Consider the following 15,346-nt stretch of genomic DNA (forward strand, 5'->3'; position numbering starts at 1 on the left):
TAATAAATTATATATAATATATTATATAATTTATATATAATAGATTATATAATATATTATATATAAATAATATAATATATATAAATTTTATATAAATATATATATTTTAGTAGAGATGGGGTTTCACCATGTAGGCCAGGCTGGTCTCAAACTCCTGACCTCAAGTGATCTACCTGCCTCGGCCTCCCAAAGTGCTGTGATTATCTGTGTGAGCCACCACACCCAGCCTTTGTCCTTCTCTTCCTCCCTGACTCCTCATCTCACTCTCCCTTCTGTTCAACATGAGGAGATTAATTATCTATACAATTGTAATACCAGGTGTTAGCCCTTTGCCTCTCTCTTCATCCCCTTCCTCTCTTTCCTCTCTTTTCTCATTCTTCCAATTAGAGTTACGAGTTGGCCAGTGAAGTGGAGTCTGGACTACACCAATAACTCCTGCTATTATTGGAGGTACAGATGGATTACACTTGAGGGAAAAAATAACCACCATGATGCGGCATGCTTGGTAATTAGATATACGGCTTAGAACATTTATTGCATTGCTATTTTCCTTTTGATTGCTAGTTGAAATATATGCTGTTCTGATATTTTTAAGTCTTTTTCCTTACTGGAAACTGAGTTTCCCTAAGAGAGGCAAAAAGGAGAACCTGGTAACCAAATATCTGAATTTGTGGCTAATTTACTGTAACTGAAATCTTTTCCTCAACTCTCATTTAGAATAAAATTTCCAAAGACTATAAGGAAGCTAAGACCCCATCACTGATTCTACAAAATGAACTAGGGGAGTAAGATGAACCAGTGGATTCACCCCTTAGTATGATTTGAAGGTACCTGGAAGACATCTGCAGCAGATACTGTCAAGCCCCAGCAGCCTGATGCTTTTTAGGAAGGCTGCCCTCAATTTACTGGAGTCCACCACAGGGTAGAGAATTGAAACTTCCTACCCCACCTCACCCTCCACAAACCAGGGTAGCTCTTAACTAATGACTATCAGATGTGGTAGTATAAATACCTCTGCTCCCTCACCCCTTGGATGGCACAACTCTAAGGCATGGCCTACACTGATTCCAGAACTCCCCTATGAGATTGAGCCCAAAATACCCTCTACATGACTTTGCCCAGCATTACACACTTGCTTGGCCTCCTTCGCCTCCCTCCTGTAATCCTCTACTCCCCTGCAAGTCTTTTCCTGGAAACACTTCCTAACAAATCACTTATACAGAAATTTTTATCTCAAGGTCTGCTTCTTCAAACCAGACCTAAAACAGCCTCCCTAACTCTCCACTAAAAGCTGTCTTCCATGGTGTTTAAAATCATTTCCCTGGGTATTTATTCCCTTTGCCTTAAGCTTAAACCCTGGAAAACTGCAAAGCCCCTGTGAAAGATCCCAGTTTGCAGAATTATTGAAATCTACCTGACCACATTTCAAGACTTTTCTTAGAACAGATTTATTTTGGTTGAGAGCAGTTTCAAGAGAAAGAAGATGAGCTACACAAAGGGGGTGAAAAAGCAGAGATATTCCTAACCCTATGTTTTGGTTTCCTTATCTGTAATCTTGGTGGAGATGGTGGAAGGCCAATTCCAGAACTCCTGAGATTCCTTATTCTAACAGTCCACAGTCTATGAACCTGAAGGATGAGAATATTGCCAGTGAATGTTTCTTTCTTTTTAATTTTGCGAGGCACAACTGCACTTAGCCCTGAGAGATCATTTTTTTCTACCTCATCATACGAATGGTGCATATCTTTCATATATTCTCATTTTGGCTTGGTTGGGGAAAAAGAAGGTGGGTATGGGGTGGTAATTTGTGACTAAGAAGATTGATTTTTAATTTGGCCACTGCTAAGACAAAAAAAATTGCATCTAAAAGTAAACAATATAGCACTTAGTTATCTTCAAATGTTTGGCTTCTGTTGAAATCGATTCAGTGTATGATTACAGAATAAATTACGCACTTCTCTGTTTACTTTCTCAAAGCCCTTGGTACCCTAAGCCAGAATAATTTGTAGCCCAGAGAAATACGTTAAATAACCCAGGAGGCTTTTAAAAAGAATGAATGCACCTCCCCAGACAAGAGATTGTTCTTCGCCTCAATAGTAACCAGATCCAAAATTTGAGCAATTCCCATGATGACCCTAAAAAGATGGCCTGATTCTGGCATCCACCTAGAAAAAGCCCCAGAGTAACTTAGTTTCTGCATTATCATGCAGCCAATGTATGTCATTCCTAGCCCCTCTGTCCTCTTCTGGGGAAAAAAGAATGCCATCTGATGAATGCAGCCTTATCAGTGTTCCAGACTATAAGGCTATAGCGAGGCCTAGTTATTTAGCTGCCAATAATCACGGTTTCCATTCCAGTTTCAAGAAGATCTATGACACAACAGCAACAACAACATCAACAAACCTGTAGATCACGAACGCTCAAAAATGTTTTTCCATTTGGAAATCAATCTATGTAAGAAAATCCACTGAGCACAGTGGTTCATGCCTATAATCCCAGCACTTTGGGAGGCCAAGGTGGGCAGATCACCTGAGATCAGGAGATAGAGACTGTCCTGGCTAACAGGGTGAAACCCTGTCTCTACTAAAGATACAAAAAATTAGCCAGGTGTGGTGGCACACGCCTGTATTCTCAGCTACTCAGGAGGCTGAGGCAGGAGAATTGCTTGAACCCGGGAGGCAGAGGTTGCAGTGAGCCTAGATCGTGCCACTGCACTCCAGTCAGAGTGCAAAAAAAAAAGAAAAGAAAGAAAGAAAAAAGAAAATCTTCATTGTTTCACTGTAGTGTTTTTGACTCCTTTAGCCATGATGCTTTTGTATTCTAGGGTCTCAGGGATGGGCAAAAGAGAGATAACAGCCAGAAGAAGAAACACTGTACAAATCAGGGGAGGGGCCAGGAAGTCTAAAAAAAAAAGCATATGTGTCCCTTCATCCATTAAGCAACCTCCATTCCCTTCCCTATTTTGGCAATTTTTATTTTTTGTAAAGGACCAGATAGTAAATATTTTAAGCTTTGTGATCTACATGGATCTCTTTCACAACTACTCAACCCTGCTATTGGAGCATGAAAGCAGCTGCAGACAATATGTAAATAAACAGAATTAGCTGGGTTCCAATAAAACCTTATTTATAAAAACAGTTGGAAGACCATCCTGACCCTTGCATGCCAGTCCCTACTCCCAAGAAATCTTTAATATACACTCAAAAAAAAAGTCATAGTTTGAAAATGCAATAGGATGTAAAAAAAAAAAAACCATGTATTACTATTTACTTTAAAGTATGCTAGTAACTAAAATGCAATCATTTATGAAATGAAATTATGGAATTTTTTTCAAGCTTGTTACAGTGGAATTTACCACCATGTAGCATTTGCTGTCATGCCACATAAATTTAACAACGTTGCCACCAAATTGTTCTGAACTCAAAGATCAGCTAGCCTCTAGATTCATGGGCCTTTTTAAAAATTTCCAACTTTTATTTTAAGTTCAAGGGTACATGTGCAGAATGTGCAGGATTGTTACATAGGTAATCATGTGACTTAGGTCTTTTAAACATCTTTAAAGCATGGAACAGTAAGAAGACCAGTTACATAAATTGATAGTACGGTTAATTCATTAAAAAAATTATATTGCATAAGTAGTATTAGTATCCTTATTTAATAGATGAAGAAATTGAGACACAGAGGGTGTAAGGAACCTGCTCAAAGTGGTACAACTAGCAGATGGCAGAGATAGGATTTGCCCTGGTCTTCATGATGCCAAAGCTTTTAGCACCTGAACAATTTCCTAAAATAGCAAAAGATATCCTGACTCATCCTTTGATCCTGCCTCCCTGCTTGGAACTGCAGCTCACTCCCTCTTATTGAGTCTATACCTATCCTTCCTCCCAGAATGTTTGTCTCTGCACATTCTTTTCTTTCGCTCTGTCTGATCTTTGTCCATCTCCTTTGCTGGTTTTGAATCTCTTCCCAGGGCTTTGAAGTCATAAAAGACTTCACTGGCTCCCAAATCCCCATCTGAGTGTAAGGGTTCCTTACACCCTCTTCTTTAATCTTCAGACCTATATTGTCATCTATACATTAAACATCTCCACCTCAACTTCTCTCATGCATCCCAAGTCAACACGTTCAGAACTTACCACTTTTCCCCCAAAACCTGTTCTCTTTCCTGTACAACTTATTTGGTAAGTGGCTCCACCTATACTTGGAGCTCTAAGCGGCCATGTAAGAAGTACAAACACCCTGCTGGAGAGGTCATCTGGAAAGGGCCTGAAACTACATCAGAGGGAGGGGACCCCTGAGCCCTACCTTCCAGCCCTCTGCATCAAGGCACCAGGCATATGGACGAAGATGTCTTGGATCCTCCAGATCGGACTAGCTGCTAGCTAAACACCACTGAGTGATCCAGTCAACACCATGTGGGACAGAAGAATCTCCCAGCTGAGCCCTGCTCAAATCCCTGAGCCACAAAATGCTGTGATATAATAAAATTATGTTGTTTTGAGACACAGACTTTTGGGAAGGCTCGTTAAACAGCAATAGATAATGAGAACTACTAGATCCTCATCATTAACCTCCACACATGTAACAGACAACTACTACTGAACCTTGAAGGAAATAAAATCATCATTTTCTAACCTATACTGTTTTTATTTCTCCAAGTGATATATCATAGCCACATTCTAGTCTTCCCAGTTAGACTTAAAGATATTTTTAAGACTAATTTGAAACTTCCAAACCTGCTGGTGTCTAGCCAGCCCTGCTGTTCTTGCCTGCTGGAAGCCTCCAGTGAGTACTTTACTCTTCAATCATCACATTTAAACCTGTTTCCCTAACTGATTTCTACCAGGCTGTCCCACCACCAACAGAGGAAAAACTTCTTACCTTGGATATCTTCCTGATTTTTCCTGACTCAAACAAGGATAAAATGGCATTTTACCAGCCCCTGCCTTCTGGCTCAAATAAGATAACCAGGTCACGTGTTTGCCCCTCTCCTTCCACTATAATGTGGACATCTCCGTTGGCTAAGTGACTTCTAGATGGCAACATTTTATCAAGCATCCATTTCCCTCCTCAGGAGAGGATATTAGATGTAAACAGAGTCAATTATGAGCCATCCTTTTAGTTAAAGACCAAGTACTGCTTTCTGCTCAAGGAATCTGACAATTTCCCCAAATGCATCAGTGTTCATACCTTGAGCCACAATTGAATCACTGACAATATATTCCATGTTCAAGCTGTCACGATAGTACTGTCTTCCTTTTAACCTGAGTGCCAAAGTTCTTTCCCACAAAGCCAAGTTACTTGTACCTGTCTGCCCCCAACACACACACACAGACACCCAAGAAGTCTTGATCTTTAATACCTTTTGAAACGTAAACAAAAGAGGACTCATTGAGCAGACAAATTTGTGATCAGTGACTTGAGGCAGCAGCACAACCCTTTTCTTCAGGGCAGGGCTGCCCTAAATCTTAGGTACCACTCTTGCTCCTAGTGACGAGCATCTGTGAAGTAATTATCCCGAGAAGCAGGAAGCAGCCTCTCAATGGCAGGAGCAGCTGGTGGGACATAATGCTGTCTGGCTTCCTGGCACCATCCCCAGAGTGAAACCTCCAATCACTGGGCCAGCTTTTATTCCATTCCACGTCCTCCCCAAGGTGCCTCTAGAAAAAGCAAATTGCTCTAACATAAACAAGGTCTTTTCCTGTTATTAATAAAACTTACTGATAGGCTCTCTAGTTCCTTCTGGCTACCAACATAAAAGCCTTGGGGCTGTAATTATATTAGGGTTGTGACGGTGGGGGATCAGGACTGAACATGACCTTGCATCCATGATTTCCAGCTCATCCTCCTATCAGAAAACCTATTAAATCCTCTAGTGTCTGGTAGACATTAAGACACAATGGCCTATCATTGGGCACTTGAGGAGTGTACCCCAAAAGTGTGGATTTCCAAAGTGAATCCCGTATCTTTGGGTGTGAGTCAAAATCAGAAAAGTCAACGACACTGATGCAAATGGGTTAAACAGATTATTAGCAATTCCAAAGTTAAAACCAAAAGCATTGAGTACAACCTCCCTCCAGACCATAAAGCAGCAGCATCCTACAACCCAGTCCTAATGTAATTTTTCCTCTGGCTGGGCTGGGAGCTGGGACACTCAGCTCTAAGGCATGGGGTGAGGGGTGATTTCCTTAGCTGGATTTGGTGAAATAAAAAGGGTAGAAGAACATAAGGGGAAAACCCAGGACAATGGACACCTAAAACCGTAGCTATGGAAACTAGAGCTATGAAATCCAGCTAATTATTTCAAAACTTCATCTTTCCAAAGGGAAGTTAACCAAATACATGAGCAGAAGTGGTAAAAAGAATATACTGGAGTAAAAAAAAAAAAAATCTAAATTAAGCCAAGTACTACCTTCTTCTAGAATTACTTCTAGACTTATTGTCCCAGTTTTCTCTATCAGTAAAATGGGGAGAATACCACCCACTTTTTCTCTAATCTTAGGCAACTAAGATTATACAAGTTTCTTAGAAGACGAATGTTGTAGAAACTGAGGGGATTTTTTACTGGCCAGTATTCAACCTATCCTTCCCTATATCAAATTAAAAACTAATAATGGAAATGCTGGGCCCTGGACATTAAAATAGCAAAAGATAGTCATCATTTCCTGACTCAGTGTTTCCCATTTCCAGAGCATCTGGGGCATGAGACATCTTGCCAAACATATGGTGTTCCAAATGCAATCATGCTAAATATTTAATATTCAACAATGGTTTACTGTAAATCGAGCTGTAGGCAAATCACCAGCCCCCAAGGCAAAGGTAACTTTCACTTCAGCTTCTCTAACTCACTTGATTTTCTCATTTAATTAGCTTTCTATCCAAATAATTCATCAGTTTTACTTGCCATTAAGAAAAATACAGGAGCTGGTGAAAAAAAAATGTTGGTCAATTAATATCTGCTTAAAATATTCATACCAGCATGTCTCTGTTTATGTCTTTGAGTCCATTTTTCTAATTATCCAAGGCCCATTTTCCACCTTCTCTCTCCAACGATCTTAATAGTAGTGCCCCCTGCCTTTAAAAGATGTTCTTATAAACATTTCTAGGTTTTAGAGGTACTAATCATGACTGTGTTTCCTCATGTCTCACCTGGACCTAGCCAATGCATAATAATTGTAAGAATAATAATAACAACCAAGAGTGAAAATAACACATACCATGTACTCAAGGTGTACCATGTGCTAAGCATTGATATACCTTATCTTCCACTCTCGTATCAACCCTACAGGTTGGTATTGTTATTTGCTTTATCCATCAGGACAGAGACTCAGAGAGGCTGCTTAGCTTGGTCAAGATCACACAGCTTACTAATCAGGAGAGATGGGATTTTTAATTCATATCTTTCTGAGTCCAAAGTCCTTGCAGTTGTGTGCAGCAACTACCCTGCAACCCAAGTGAAAGCTACACTCACATTGTATCATCAAAATCAAAAGGCTATAACAGCTGTATAATGCAGAGAGAAGTATTCAGAAACACCTCTGAACAATTTAGTGGCTATATGAGATAAGACAGTTTTGTTCTGAGGGTGGCCCCCATCCTTTCCTTTACTACCCAAGTCTGGGCATTAAAAATTACATTAAATAGAGTCAAAATATAAAGAACAATAAACAACCTAAAGACTTCTCTTTTATAACTTTAGTTTAAAATTTTAATAATTTTAGACATATGAAAAAAGTTGCAAAAATAGTAAAGTATAACCTTCACTCATCTTCCCCTAATGTTAGCATCCTGTGTAATCACAGTACAACTATCAAAACGAGAAGCCAATATTAGCCAATTTAGTTAATGCTATTCTACCATAGCATTAACTAAACTACAGACTTTCTGTGTTCACCCAGTTTTCCCACTACTATACTTGTCTATGTTTCAGGATCCCACATTGCCTTGAGTTGACATGTCTCTCCAATCTCTGACTGTGAATCCAGTCTGTCTTTGTCTTTCATGATCTCACACTTTTGAAGGTCAGTTATTTTGGAGAATGTCCCTCACATTGAATTTGCCTGATGTTTTCTCAATATTTGATTAAGGTTATGCATTATTGGGAAGAATGCCACAGAGATGATGCATACTTCTCAGTGCATGGTATCAGGAGGTACCTGATGTTAATATGTGTTTTTACTGGTGATGTTAATCTTGGTCTCTTGGTTAAAGTGCTATCTGTCATGTTTCTCCACTATAGAGTTATTATTTTTCCCTTTGTAATAAAAAAAATGCCTTGGGAAGGAGGGGTTACTTTGCAAATTTCCTGTTTCTCCTTTAAACTTTTGCACACTAATTTTAGCTCTTGCCTGCAATAATTATTATTGTGTATGATGATTTTCTATTTCCCTCACTCCTTCTACATTTATTAATTAAAATTCTTCTGTATGGAAGAGCTGACCCAAGTTTTCCCTTTATTTTTTATTTAATTAATTACTTATATTAGGATGGACTCATGGATATTTATTTCATTCTATGGGTTATAATCCAACACTATTGTTATTCTGTGACACCAATTGTTCCTTAATGTCTTGCCTTATGGAAGCCACTGACCCTCTCTGGGCCTTAGTTTCCCCCTTCCTTAAAGGCTTTTCAGCAAGACGAGGCTATAATGAGGAACATTCGTGGTACATGATAGATGCTCAACTAAATAGTAGCTAGAATTACTTCTGCAGGTTGGCCATTTATCACTTAGAATTGAATTTTGCACAAAATAACCTGTTTGCAGTGGTGACTAGAGGACTAATAGAGTCCAGAGTTTATTTGGCCCACAGGGACTTTGATCTATAATCCTAAACTCAAACACTCACTCTACCACTTACTAACTGTGAAACCTGGGACAAGTAACAACTTCTTTGAGCTTCTTTCGCTCTTATACAAGTGTAATATCTTCACAGGCTATAAAAAGTTATGGCTATGAATGTCTTTATATCACGGTCCCCAGACCAAAGCTGGCTTGGCTGCATCAAAATTAGATTAGGAATAGGCTAAGTGCATGTTGCTGGCCCTAACCCCATGGATTCCGATTTAAGACGTCTGGAATAGGGTCCACATTATGCAAACACCTAAGGTGATTTTCTTGCAGGGCCAGGTCTGGAAACCAGTGTTACTCAGTAAACACCACACACGCCCATCCCTGACGTCATGTCAGCCCCACATCCCCGCCACTGCCCTGCCACCTTCGTCTCACTCAGGTAAATGCCTGGACCATCCAACGGTTACTACGAGTACTACAGGAAACCAAAATCCTTCTGAGCTGTAATACTTCATTGCATCCCTTTATATAAACTTGGGTCCCTAGGACTCCAAGAGCAAAATAAGATTCTCTATGTATCAGATGCAAATCTAATCTATTCCTTAAATATCCTCTTATTTACAGAAATACACTCTGTGAGCCTCTCCTCATGGTATTGGGTCAGTAAACACTAAACTAAGAGACAAGTGAGGTGTGGGGGTGGAAAGAGGAGACAGGAAGAAGATCAGGGACACTGAGGAGGAGGAGAGCAAATTAAAGAAGGCAGAGGGGTCCTATCCCCACTTCCAGGCTACCCCCAGGTGACCCCTTCACACACTATCTTGCTAGTAAGAAGCAGAGACCCAAGTGTGTACTGAGCCTCTGAGCCCATGGCTGGGACCCGCCCCAGGAGCCGGGGGGTGGAGATTCCCAGGGGTCATTTGGATATGAAGGGCACACATCACGTGGTTCTGGCATATGCTACACTGAACACACCTAGGCTGCTACACCAGCTCAAAAGGTAAGACTCCTGCTCACTCTTCCCCACCAACAGATACCAAAAAGGGTAGGTGCCTCCAGGAGCAAGAATAAAACAGGGGCTTTCAAGTTTAGTTGTGCCCAAGGAGCTGCTTCTGAAGTGACTTAAACCCTTCATCTGTCAAAACTTTGTTCAAAAAAACCGAGGTGAAATTCACATAACAAAATTAACCACTTTAAAATGTACATTTTGGTGGCAACCACCATCAATATGAAGTGTCAAACATGTTCATCCCTCGAAAAGAAAACCCTATACCCATTAAGCAGTCATTTCTCAATTACTCTTCCTACCAACAGCTTTTTTTTTTTTTTTTTGAGACAGGATCTTGCTCTGTAACCCAGGCTGGAGTGTAGTGGCCCCATCACAGATCACTGCAGCCTTGATCTCCCAGGCTTAAGCTATTCTGCCCCACCTCAGACTCCCAAGTAGCTGTGACGATAGGCACGTGCCACCATGCCCAGCTAATTTTTGTATTTTTTGTAGAGGTGGAGTTTTGCCATGTTGCCAGGGCTGGTCTTGAACCCCTGGGTTCAAGTGGTCCATTCATCTAGGCCTCCCAAAGTGCTGGGATTACAGATGTGAGCCACAGAGCCCAGCCTCAATAGCTTTTTATAGTGAGTGGGGTTGGGCGGGGGTGATATTCTCCATAGTGAAATTTTATGTAGCCATTGTTTGAGGGACTTTGGGAAACCCTGGGTTCAAAGGGCACAGGGACATTCTCTCCTCTAAGCAGATGGGAGCAGCCTTCTGGAAAGGCCTAGGGTAACTTTTCCCTTCTCTTGCTCCACCCAGTCCAGTGAGGACAATGCCAGCCTCTTCTGCTCACACAGGGTTTCATGTGCCCAATAATCTGTGAGAACAAGGGCATCACTAGGGCTTTGAGAGGAACCCCCACAGTGCACCATAGTCTGGGTCACTCCCTGAAAATGGCTCCAGACAGAAATCAGCTCTTACCCTTTGCTTCTCTGGGTCCACATAGCGAATGCCAAAGTAGTCCTTCTCCAGCAGGCTGTAGTAGTTGCAGATGTGGTCAATGAGAAACTGCCCTTTGGTTTCCCTCTGCAAAGGAAGCACATTTAAGTCTCAGCCAGAGCTCACCTCGTGCATTCATGTCCTCAGGGAGCCTTGTTCACCACCATGGGTCCATGTTCCGAAAAATAAATGTGCTCACTCCAGTCCCTGAAGAAGGGGCTTCCAAACTCTTGTAACCACAAATCCTCAATGATAAATACATTTTACATTATGAGCCATTACACACACGCAAACACACGCACACACATACACGGAACCAAAAGGACCCCAAAAAGAGGAGTCAAAATAATCCATATGCCATTTAATTTGTCTAATGCTATTTATGACTCAGAGTACTAATTTCACAACACAGTAACTTGTGGAGGTCCACAATTTGGAAACTCTCATGTAACACATACAACGGCCTAACTGCTTTTTCTAATTCCTCAGTACATATTCATTCATTTGGTTCTCACAATGATCCTACCAGGAAGGTTCTCATTTTATATCGGAGAAAACTGAGCCACAAAGAGGTTCAGTGACTTGCCCAAAGTCATACAACTTGAATGGAGCAGGACAGGATTTGAGCCAGGCCAACTGGCTGCAGTATGTGGGCTACTTCCGAGCCACTTTGACTCCCTGGAGCAATCAAAAGTCCACTGCAGCTCTGCCAGGAGGCAGGGTCTGGTGAGAGTGGCAATGCTGTGAGTGGTAACAAAATTCCCTGGCTCTCAGCGGGAATAGTGGGGAACCTGCTTCCTTGGTCGTCAGAGCCACTGTGTCCCTTCCATAAACCAACACAGAAAGGCAGTGTGGAAGATTCAGGGGAGCCCAGGACTAAGACTCAAAGACAGGTCTGTGTGACCTTGGGTAAACCCCTGGCTGTTTCTACTTCGGTAAAATAAGATGGTTGGACTAGATGATTTCTAAGTTGGTTAGGTTATTTTTCCTTCTAAAATTCTACGAGTGAAAGATGTAACAGCCAAATCTGATTAACATAAATATCACTGCAACAAAAACCTCTTCATAGCAAAGACCCTTCCAAGCCCTCATCAGGATATCTGATAAGATTAATTTCTGCTTCAATCAAAGTCGCTGACAGACCCATGAAATGTTTTAGAGATGTGAACTATTAAAATATATGAAGAAATTAGAGGCACTAAGTGAGCCACTTTTTCAATCCACTAAAAATAATTTTGAAAGATCAGTTTGGTCTATGCTACATAATGATCTTTTCATTAAAGACCACTACCATTAACTCAGGAAGTTGGATGGGAAAGCCACACCCTCCAGCAAGATCTCCACTGACTACTCAAGACCCTTGAGGGAAGAAAATGCTGCTGCAGACAATGCAGTGATTAGACAATGCAAGAGTGGTTGAAACGGGTCAAAGCCTTCCAAAAAGCCTGGGATGTGCTGCACTGAGTGAAGGACTGGGGCTTGTAAGCACATAGTGTGATATGAAACCTCCATTTTCCTGAAATCACTTTTGAGTTTGATTTTGAATAAGCTTCAAGTCTTTAACTTCCTTCCTGAGAAACCATCTGATATAGCTCAAAAGAGATAAAACATAAAAATGGAATTTGTTTTTAAATGTCTGTAATTGTTTTTTAATCCAGGAGGCTCACATGACAAAGCTATACCTAACAGCTGAATTCAATGCCCAGAAAATAATCATTGGCTTTAGCTCCTTTTACACATATACTCTGTAATCCATTCATCTTTAAAAGGTTGCAGCATTATCCCCTCACCAAATATAACATAGGAGCTCATCGTTTTATGATTGAATGGCAAAGCCCTCTTCACTAGGATTTACCATAGGGAAGTATTCCCTACCATATTCCAGATACGTGGGTCAAGGCAGTGCATTGTAATAATACGGAATTGAGCAGGTCTTGATTGTTCATGACAGATACTGCTGTCATTTTGCCCTAAAGAAGATGTACTCAACAACACAACAAAGATTTTTTTAAATGATTAAACACAGCAACCAATATACACCCTCCAGCAAGATCTCCATTGACTACTGAAGACCCTTGAGAGAAGAAAATGCTGCTGCAGACAACGCAGTGATTAGAGTAGGCAAACGTGGCTGAAACGGGGGTCAATGCCTTCCAAAAACCAGGTCAGGCCAATTCCCATGGTTCCAGACCACCAGGTGGGTTCTAGATCTTTGCTACTGAAGGTATAGCCTACAGATCAACACTATCACAGAGCAGCAGCCTCAGTCTCACCCAGGAGGGAGCCTGTTGGAGACAGAATCTCAGGCACTGCTCCAGCCCTGCTGCACCTGGCCTGCATTTTGGCAAGATCCCCAGTTTATTTGCATGCACATTGAAGTTTGAGAAGCATTGGTCCAGGAGGATTTCCGAAACATGGGAAAAGCACAAAATTTTACCTTTCTCCAGAGACCACCACAAAGAAAAAAAAAAAAAAAAAAGCCCCTTTTCCCTTGAGAATTGTCTCTTCCTTAACTCAGAAAAATCAGTCCTTTCCTGCCTTGGGTACACAAGCTGCCTCTGCCATTGTCAGGAGACATCGATAGCCCTTTGCAGTTCTGCCCCAGCCTCTGCACGTTGCCCAGCCAGCCTCACCACCCTGAGACCCTCCATGTCTCACTGCTTGGTGCCAAGGAAGCCAGCTTATTGTCCCACATTCTCCGCCTGGAAATCCAGACAAAGTCTGTAAGCCATTTAAGTTCCTACTGTTGTCATTTTTGTGCCCTAAGCTCAGTTCTTGCACTAAACAAAAGCCTGCATAGGCCCAGTACCAAAGGTTGGAAGAGCTGGTTCAGAAGTCAGGTGCACGAGGGGCAGAAGTCCAGCTACTGCCCATATACCTCACTTCAGAAGAGAGACTGGAGAGTAAACAGTGGTTATGACCCGAACCTTCCACATGCTTCCTCCTGAGTCTCCTGAAGATAGAGGTTCCTTCCCTGCGGCCTAAACCAGTGCCTGGCATGCTGGATGTTACCAGATGAATAAGAAGGCTTTCCTTTCTTCTCATGGAAAACATGAGGTCTGGGAACAGAAGGAAGCACTTTCCACAAGCCCGCACAGCACTAACAGAGAGCCCCAGGTGAGAAAATAGTGTCCTGGTATTGGCAATTCCGCAAATGTAGTAGAATTGGCCAACTTTCATGCATCTCTCTCAAGGTCTGTGTGCAGAAGTGGTTATCAAAGATCTCAAGTAAAAGGATTTCTTTTTAATGTCAGACTTTTGTTGATTCTCCCACAGGATAGCAGCTCTACGTGCAGTACTGATTGAGTAGAGAAAAAAAATCAAGCAGCTAATTTAAATTCTTCAGAGCTGTTACCTAAATTATGTTTTATTAATCACAATAGCATTTAATACATGTGAAAAGTAGTAAGACATAAATGCGTGAGCAGGGTCTAATACAAGAATCAGTAGGATTTGATAATCTGTGCTTAAAATCCTTATGTGCCTAAGTATAGACTTTTGATGCTGTCTCTAAATGAGGTTGTATGGTCTCAGAAATGCACTGACAGGGTTGAAAGAATTTGTTCAACTACAGAACTTGTGTCTCAATACTGGTCCTTATTATCTATAGTACACTGTGAATTGATTCTTTTTATAAATACTGTACTAAAATAATGTGAAGACAATTGCAATATTTTTAATGTGTTAAAATCTATAAGCCAGTGCTAGCCAAGATGTGACCCATGGACTATGCCAGAATATGAACAGTGCGTGACTGGTCCTCCAAGACAGCAGTCACCATCCTTTTTGGAACCAGGGACCAGTTTCATGGAAGACAGTTTTTCCAAAGACAGGGTGGCGGGATGGTTTCAGGATGATTCAGGCACCTAACATTTATTGTACACTTTATTTCTATTATTATTATATTGTAATATATAAGGAAATAATTATACAATTCACCATAATGTAGACTCAGTGGGAGCCCTGAGCTTGTTTTCCTGCAACTAACTGGGGGTGATGGGAGACAGTGACAGATCATCAGGCATTAGATTCTCATAAGGAGTGTGCACCCTAGATCCCTCACCTGCACAGCTCACAATAGGTTTGCACTCCCATGAGAATCTAATGCCACCGCTGATCTGACAGGAGGTGGAGCTCAGGTAGTACTGCGAGTGATAGGGAGCAAGCAGCTGTAAATGCAGATGAAGCTTCTTGCTTGCCCGCAGCTCACCTACTGCTATGCAGCTCAGTTCTGAGGCCCAGGGATTGGCATCTCCTACTCCAAAAAACAAGTGCAGAAATTAAGATCAATTTAATTCTATCGTGTGTGTGTGGTTTTTTTTTTTTTTTTTTTTTTACAAATATTGGTCCAAAGCAGACTGAAGGAATAAAAATCTAGTATTTGTGTCTCCCCACGGAGAGTTTGAGACTCTCTGATCTAAACTGTGCCACCAGGCTTGGGGGTTCTGTTTGGGATTTCTTTAGTCCACAAGCCCCAAAGTGTAAAGGGGATTGTGTCCTCTCTCTCACCTTCTCTGCCCATTTTTCAGACAATTTTTAGTGTGTGTTGGATCGCTGAACCC

General features: G+C 41.4%; 1 protein-coding gene across 4 annotated transcripts in view; it reads right to left on the minus strand.

Moving 5' to 3' along the window:
* FRMD3 (FERM domain containing 3) overlaps positions 1-15,346 on the minus strand; it is a 296,450-nt gene that overhangs the window by 130,741 nt on the left and 150,363 nt on the right. For all 4 annotated transcript variants that reach the window (XR_004249840.2, XM_032164377.2, XM_058445800.1 and 1 more), the window contains exon 2: positions 10,767-10,871. Coding sequence is in view for 3 of the 4 variants with exons in the window: in XM_032164377.2 (XP_032020268.1) it covers positions 10,767-10,871 (105 nt within the window). In the remaining variant the exon portion in view is untranslated. The remainder of the gene's footprint in view (positions 1-10,766; positions 10,872-15,346) is intronic.

Source organism: Hylobates moloch, unplaced genomic scaffold (genome assembly GCF_009828535.3).
Source record: "Hylobates moloch isolate HMO894 unplaced genomic scaffold, HMol_V3 SCAFFOLD_10, whole genome shotgun sequence".
NCBI classification, from domain to species: domain Eukaryota; kingdom Metazoa; phylum Chordata; class Mammalia; order Primates; family Hylobatidae; genus Hylobates; species Hylobates moloch.